This window comes from Galeopterus variegatus, unplaced genomic scaffold (genome assembly GCF_000696425.1).
Source record: "Galeopterus variegatus unplaced genomic scaffold, G_variegatus-3.0.2 Scaffold402, whole genome shotgun sequence".
In the NCBI taxonomy this organism is placed as follows: Eukaryota; Metazoa; Chordata; class Mammalia; order Dermoptera; family Cynocephalidae; genus Galeopterus; species Galeopterus variegatus.
The window spans coordinates 521,871-530,386 of NW_007726513.1; the positions used below are offsets into that span (position 1 = coordinate 521,871).

The 8,516-nt window shown below is 33.5% G+C and overlaps 1 protein-coding gene across 2 annotated transcripts in view; it reads left to right on the forward strand.

The window, feature by feature from the left end:
• Positions 1-8,253, forward strand: part of PAX9 (paired box 9) — a 16,465-nt gene extending 8,212 nt beyond the window's left edge. Inside the window, exon 4 of one of the 2 annotated variants that reach the window (XM_008568351.1) lies at positions 6,641-8,253. In XM_008568351.1, the coding sequence (XP_008566573.1) occupies positions 6,641-6,895 (255 nt within the window). In that variant the 3' untranslated portion in view covers positions 6,896-8,253. The remainder of the gene's footprint in view (positions 1-6,640) is intronic. The other variant, XM_008568350.1, reaches the window with a different exon arrangement.
• Positions 8,254-8,516: the final 263 nt, after the last annotated feature.

The following is an 8,516-nucleotide window of genomic DNA, read 5'->3' on the forward strand; positions in this document are numbered from 1 at the left end:
AAAAATCATTTTTCAAAATGTTATCAGCATATTCCAACCAAAATGTAAACTCAGATAACATCCCCCCTGCCCCCCCCCCCTCCATATTATGAACAAAACTTGCAAGTCTCTGGCCAAAAGAAAAAAAGAAACCTAAAAATTTTTGTCCCTAACTTTTCCAAGGCATTTATGATTGTTATTAAATACTGCAATATTATATGATTCCAGTTTCATTTTATCATATAAAGGAGGAAATTGAGAATTCAGAATCATAGGTCTTAGAGCATATTTTTCCAGAAGACACCTGTAAAATTACCAAAGGGCTGAACTGGCATCTGATTGTAGAGATTATTGATTACTTTAATCTAGAATTTCTATTTTTAGCTTAAACTGCAAAGAAAGATGCCCAATTCCTAGTAAGTAGAACTGCATGCACATTTCAGGTATCTACACACCTATCTTTTGTTTTTGAAAATTAGTTTAGAATATTGAAACTTGTCTTACACATTAATATTACACTGTAGTTAATATTTTACAGTGCCATTCAGAAGTCCTTATTGTCTGTCTCTGAGGATAGAGTATTGATTTATTTTGGCTTTTTTTTCACCTACTTTTAATATTGGGCTAGAAATCCTTAATCTCATTTAATTCTGAATGGCAACAATGTTCTCTGTTCCTAGTGGCTAGTTCTCTTCTGTTGAAAGGATAAAAACTCTAATGAAAACAATTAAATGGCAAAAGAACATTATTATAAAGAGAAACATGGGGATTGGAATATATCTGCTCTTTTACATGGTACTTAGTGAGTTAATGCCCCTTTTTATTAAAACAGTTTATAAATAATTGTATAATTCTAGAATATTTTTCTACAAATGGGCATACTTTCTTTGAAAAGGTATATTGTGTACCTGGTACTCTAATTAAAGTACTCTCAATGGTAGAGTTATAAACTTTGAATATTTTCATTTTGTGTTTACATATGTTAATTCAGATAGCAAATTTAATATATTATTAGCTACAAATTGAGATGTAAAAAATAGAAAATAGTCTATAAATATTTGAACTTTAAAATATAGTGCAGAATTAAGCAAGCTGTGAACATAGGTGAATTTAAAGGAATAACAATCTGAAATTCTTATAAAGCATTCATTTGTACATTGTATTTAAAATGAAGATAGTATTTCAGAATCCTTAATGTTACTTTCTGGTACATTATTTTAAAAACTGGCTGTCCTTGTGGACGTATTGTTCTCATGAAGATATAAATGAAGTTGCACTGAATTTTTCTTCATATCAAATACGTTTAATTTTTGTTAAGTAATTTATAGTTTTACAGAGAATGAAATCTTAAGCAAATGCCAATAGGGAGTATTTGAAATTTGTAATGTTATCTACTATGAAAAACATTCTTTGATCTGGTTAACTATTAACCAGTTGTATTTTAAAACAAAATTAATGATTATGTATCAGTAAAATGTATCAGATAAAATAGCAGAAAAAGGTAATTTAAAATTTTTAAGGTTATATCAATTTAAAAATTTTGGGGAAACAAAATTTAGAAAAATTTTTAAATAGCTTCCCATTACCTAGAAACATTTAGATCTACAATGCATTAATTAAGCTAAGTTAAGATTCTTTATGAATGTTGAATCCATATTTATAGCCACCATTTCATTTTATCAGATATGTTTTACTAGGACATTGCATAATGTATTAAGAAGGGAAGAGTGGCAGTCAGAAACATGATTTCATCAAAAAAGGAGAGAAAATCTTGTTTTCAGATCCAAATCTTTTTCTTGCTTATAATATCGAGGTTGAAATTCTGGGTAAAGCACATCTCTATTCATGGCTACATCTACTTTATCATAAAGCCAAGGTAAACTTATTTTATCATAAGGGGAGGACCAGGTAGAAACAACTAGAGGATGACAGATTGTGAGTAGAGGACCTGACACCATTATTTGCATATTCTTCAAGAGAGAAAATGTTCAAGAGGCAAATCCCAGAATTTGTAGAATAGTCTATCCTCTAATTGCCAGGCAGTTGTCATATTAGTTTTTTCTTCATTGTCACAAGTGTTTGGATACTAATGTATTTTCATTTTCTTGGGGGGTAGGAAGAATAAATGGAATTATAAATCAAATAAAGAAATGTCTAGGGTAGAACTTTTGTTTACTTTTTTCACAGTGTTATTCATTTTGCTTACTTAAAGTGTAGTGCTTGTTCTGTGATAAAGGGTGCCTAGCTTTTTGTTTTGTTCTTAAAAGAGTAACGTCTTTTGCTTTCACAAACCTGCACTAACTTAAGTAAATGAATGGTTATGAAACACCTATGATGTGTACCATTTTGTGGGGGTATGAGGTGATTAAGGCAAGTTCCTGTCCTCAAACTGTTTACAATCTAGCCCTCTGCCAATACAGCTTCTCAACATTTTCACTAAAGCTATTTTTAAAAACTGGCAAATCTACATTTCTAACATTTTAGAACAAGTGAAATGAAAACTCATACTTTTTTTTCTTGACATAGCAAATCTACATTTCTAACATTTTAGAACAAGTGAAATGAAAACTCATACTTTTTTTTCTTGCATCTTTTACTAGAACGACACTGCATCTTATATATTTTTCTAGCCTATTTTCTTTAATGTCGGTGGGAAAAAATTCCACTGCCTTTTCATTAAAATATTCAACAAAGTAAGTAACTTACTTTTTCCAGGCTTTGCAATTGGTCTATTTTGCTTTGTATTAGTAAATGTCATCTCAAAATTAGGTAGAAGATAATTTGCTACAGGGAGGACCCTTACACAGTTCTTTCAGAGGAAAGAATTCTTATGGCTTTCATGGAAGATCCACATGAAAAAGGGTTGATGGATTGAAGTCTTATTTATGGAATCTTTAGGTAAAGTCATTTTCAAAAATGAGATTTTCATTACATGCCCATTGCTGGGGTTTCATTTGGAAAATTTGTTTACTCTTCCCTGGGGATTCCATATGTTGGTTGATTTATAAATCATATTTACAATCCAATTAAATAGAGTAATTTAGCATGTTTGCTCCCACTATATTTATGGTGTACATTTGGTAGTCTCTACTCAGCCTAACTAGCTTTTCAGATTAATTACATGCCCTTCACTGAAAACATTAAACAGATTTAGGAAGTTTAAATCATGTACTCTCTTACTGGAAAGAATAAACAAACATCAATGCTACCTGTAGTTGTTTTCCTTTGCGGTGGAAAATTTTACTCTTTCAGTGATTGCTTCATAAATAATTAATTTACCCAGTAGAGATTTATATCTTTTACTAATGTTATGTTTCAAAATTAATAGTGAGAAAATTGATGTGTTTATTGAGTCACTGGAATGAACGAATAGTGAAGGTGGCAGGAGGCAGGTACATTTTAAAGCATGTTTGTTCTCTTGTCTTACTCCATTTTTCCAAAATTTCGAAATCTGACCTTAAATGTAAAAAAAAACTAAGACAAAACTGACCCCCTCCCCATCTAGGTCATAATTTAACCTGAAGGAAAGCTGAGCTATTTTTATACTGTTTAAAGTTAAAGAGATATACGTGTGTGTGTGTGTGTATTTTAAGCAAACACTTCAGTCTCCCCTTGCCTTTTTTCACAAGTTCAAGCCAACCATCTCCAATTTTTCTTCCTACTCCCTTTTTTCCTGCAATACAGAGGTGATTGCATCACTAAAATGACACTAAGTAAGTACTGTGGATTTTAGAGAACTTTGAAATATTTAATACTAATACTAATAATAACATAAAGCAAGTTTGGTACTTATGTATGAAAAATTGGACAAATATTTTTAAAAAGTAGTATTTTTTACACTTGATAAATGAAAAGTCATGGAATAAGTAAAGCACCTAAAGGTAATATGGGCCTAAATCCAACGTTCTGCCTCCCCTTAAATTCTTGGAGCATTTTTTAAGAGGAAAGGCCAATCCAGCGTGTTGTCTGAGGGCCGTATTCCAGGGCAACTTCTCTGGGCAAAACAAAGTGGGTCCATGTAAGGCGATTTGCAATATTGCAACAGAACAGCTGAAGAGTCCTAAATAAAGGGGGCACATCAAGGAGCAAGAGTTGCAAGGACAAGGGTGTAAGGAGGGGAAAAGGAAGATGACAAAGAAAGAATTTCAGAGAGAGCTGTAATTTTGGATGATAGCTAAAGTATAAAGAAAAAAGAATGAGTAGGAAAAATTTAGCTGTGATGAAAAATAGAACTCAACAACAGATATATTCTGGTAACTAGAACACAATTTCTGTCATGTATAATATTAAATCTTTTAACCTTAAGTACTTGTAAAATGTTGAGCAAAAGTTTTTATTATTTTAAAAGTACTTTTAATCCTAACATTTTTATTATTCTTGGTACACATTGGTATCAATAGTATAAAATATTATTTAATGCTAGGATGGAAGAGGCCAAATACAGATGTGAACACCTTTCCATAACTGAATTTGAATGATTCCTTTCCAAACTAATTTCTCACAGGTTATTGGGAAAATTCTAAATAAAAATTATCAGAGCTGTAATTTCTGTGCAATGCCAGGTTTTTTACTGCAATTTGATAGCTCTCTATCTTGATACTTATCTTCTGAGAGCCTTAAAATATGTCTTCTTTGAGATGTAATTAGCTGTTGTAGAAAAGGGAGAAAAAGATTTTTTTTTTTTTCCTGAAGTTAAGAAACAGATGAGAATCTAGCAAAGAGAATCAGGTTCTAGAAGAGGAAAGAATCTTTTACCAGATGTTATCTCAAAAGATGCTCTAGTTTGAGATTAAATTGCATCTATCATTTAACTGTTTGGGGAAAGCAGCGTGACATGCTTCAGAGGACACTGCATCAGGCAGGTGATACATTAACACACGGCCATTGACTTGCTGATTGGCCTAGGGTAAATGGCTAAACCCTTTCATCTACATCCCTGTGTATAAAAAGAGGATAAGATTTTGTTTATATTCAACAGTTATATCTAATAGTTTCTTGGTTAAAAAATACAGCACCAGTTTTTGAGATCTTTGAAATATATTTTAATTTCAATTGAACATTGTGTTGTATTCATGATACATTGTTTTGTAATTATGATAAACCCAACAGTTTATATTCAGCTACAACTCAATAATCCTCATTATTAAATAAAATATGCTGAATATTTCCTAGTGCCTGGGACATAGGACATACTCAAGAAACTTTAGTTTCCTTCCTCTGTCATTTTTCAAAGCATAGACATCGGCAAACAGAAGAACATGAGGTGTGTTTTTCAGACCAACAACATAAGGTTAACTCCTTTAATTTTTTCATTATTTAGTCAGAAATCCATGAGCCATGTTAAATCACACCCATGTGTATATTATGTTCCATGTATATATATTTACTCTACATTGAGAAAATAGTTTTTGAGACCCTGCCATTGCATTCTCATAGATGTGGAAGTGAAAATAATAATCAAAATTAGTAAACAATCTCTATATTGCAACTGAATTGAAAAAGTATCTAATTAACATATCTGATTTACTTAACTCTAAAGATTAAACATGTTTTCCTAATAAAATTATAGTATTTATATTATATTTTCACTAGGAAATATGTTGATATGTTAGTTCATTTATGTCATTATCAGAAAACAGGGTTTACTCCTTATTTCTAAATAGTCTAAAAATTGAGGAGAAAAAAATTAATCTACTTGAAGGATGCCAAACATTTGTGCCAGAATCAGGATTAGACATCAGGGTGTTTTGGGTGTTGTTAATAGTAACAATACCAACAGTAATTTATTGGATGCCAAGAGAGCACTGGCTTCTAGTCAGGCTTGCCTGCCCAGGCTGCTGCATTTTGTTTGCAAACAAGGATTTTACATTTAAATTAATTACAAGAGATTTATCCATGTGGTTTTTAAACGTTCACATCACAGGGCCCAAAAACTTTGTAAGCAAATTTTCCAATTTCAAAACCATGCATACACAGTTCTTTTATATTTGAATACACAGTTTCTTTTCTGATAAAATAGCTCTGGAAAAAATACCCCCAATCTTCACTCAAAAACCCTTATGAGACAAAGCACCTGGTTTTTCATGTCCTTTGTCCAACAGGCATTTTCAACATGATGTCTTAAAATATGGCCAATGTTTCATTTAACAAAGGTTGTGCTCATTTTGAGCTTCCAACATGACAGCCAATATTCTGTGCCCTTCTTTCCTGAAAATGAAAGCTACACCAATCAGGCCTGTCACAAATGCCTCAACAAAAGAGCCAAACAAAACCCAAGTACAGGCAACGTTGACAAAGGCAATGTGGATAGCTGAGCAGATTCTAAGAGTATTTAATCACCACTAATTCTTTCCTCCCCCTGCATCTCCTTCCTATACTTCTAAATAGCGAAAGCAAATATTGTGTATTTTCTGGTCGTAGCATTATTATAACTTCTGTGTAATGAATAATATCTTGCCTTTTGGTATTATGTTTGTTTAAGTAGCAAGACTGTGAATGCCTTTAGAATATAATGAAGGTCCAATCTAAAAAAAATCAGAAAGTAGACCCAGAATATTGTTAGTTTACACAGGACTAACATTCTGTTTCCTTCTAAGAACCTGTGAAATGTCGAATACTGTAATGTGATTATTTCTCACCTCTTCTCTTTTCCCACTCTCAGGCACCAAATGGTCTCCCAGCTGTGAGCAGTTTTGTGTCAGCCTCCAGCATGGCTCCCTACCCTACCCCAGCCCAAGTGTCACCTTACATGACCTACAGCGCTGCTCCTTCTGGTTATGTTGCAGGACATGGGTGGCAACATGCCGGTGGCACCCCACTGTCCCCCCACAACTGTGACATTCCCGCATCACTGGCGTTCAAGGGAATGCAGGCAGCCAGAGAAGGTAGTCATTCTGTCACCGCCTCTGCACTCTGATGGGAAATTCCATCTCCAGCAGCTTCACCTGGGTCTCCCCTTCTCAGCACATCCTCCCCCTCTTCCCAGTTCTCACCACCCACCCCTCCTACCCTTCAACCCTCCTGCCTCAAGAGCTGGCTTTACGGACTCACATCCTTTGTGCTGATGACACTTAAATATTTCTTGCCAATACTTCTCTCTCACGGAAACCTGATATAACTTTAGAACATAAAAACAAAAGCAACGTTAAGGATCGAATGAGACATTTGTGTTGCCCACACACTGTTTTAACGTAGTGAAGAAACCTACACCCCTCAAAGGGCTTAAGGAACTTTTGAAACTACTCTTTGGTAAAACCACACATGTATATTTATTCTAAATCAACCTGAACTTTTGAAACGTGCAATTGTTGAGATTTTGCAAAATCAATAAAGGAAAATACATACAGAAAAAAAGATATGTTATACCCTCTAATCAAATAAGGTAACCAAGTAAGCCTTAATTCATCATAAGGAAGCCAATCAATAATTGACTTTTTGACTGATCCTTTGTTTATTTTTAAGAGATGACCTATTGTGTTGAAAAGTATGTGTAGAACCCAAGCAATATCTGAATTTAGCTCCTCCTGGTGTTTTGACTTGGTTCCAAATACAATAATGTTTATATTTTCTATTAGCTTGTAAATATGGACTCTGGATGGTACATTTGTGTCTTCATTCCATAAAAGACTTCCCTCTCCCCCCCCACCCCCCATTTCTTTCTTTCTTTTTTGCAAAGGTGACTTTCTGACAATATCTTTGTCTCTTTTTGGTGGTGGGCTGCTTGGGCTCCTGGACCTGGACTTGCCCCCAAATTTTGTGTGTGCAGTGAAGGCTTCAACATCTCATGAAGGACACTTTCTTTCTACAGGAGAGGACTCAAAAAACACATAAAACAAGCCAGTCTCCCATTTTGCATCCTAATCAAACAACACACATGCCAAGCATATAAAGACAAGAGGGTGGAAAGTATCTGAACAAGAAGGCGCTAAAGGAAGTCACTTAGAAACTTAAGTTTAATGTGAAATGTTTTGCAAAGACACTTAAAATGAACTTTATGTTAAGAAAACCACTGTGAAACTAAATTGTACTGTTATTGTTGGCTTACCTGTGTGTTCAGCAATCTCAGCTCCAAATTATGTTGTAATTTAAAGAAAATGGAAAATTCTGCTCTAATGAATGTAACAATGGCTTGCTGTGAAGTTTACATTGTTGTACAGAAGCATGTTTCACATGTAGGTAAACTGGTGGTGGTATTAGAAATACAAATGCTATTTAATTTTAACAAATTCCCTTTATTCATTTCTGGAATTACAGGACACAGTTTAACTGATAAAACTTTCTAGACCAATTTATTTTTCACTTTAATGTTAATAATAGATCTGTGGGGTATACGTGAGTGTGAGCGTAAGATTTTGTGTTGTATTTTAAAACATTTTCTTGGGCAAAATTTACAGTTTTTATCTCTTCTGTTCAGGAAGTTCTTCCTGCTTGGCAATATAGGCTAAAAATATGGTTTTTAGAACATCGGTACAATTCACCTGTTGGAAAATTAATATATTGTGGGGTTTTTTTTGGTATTAATTCTGTGCAATAACTAA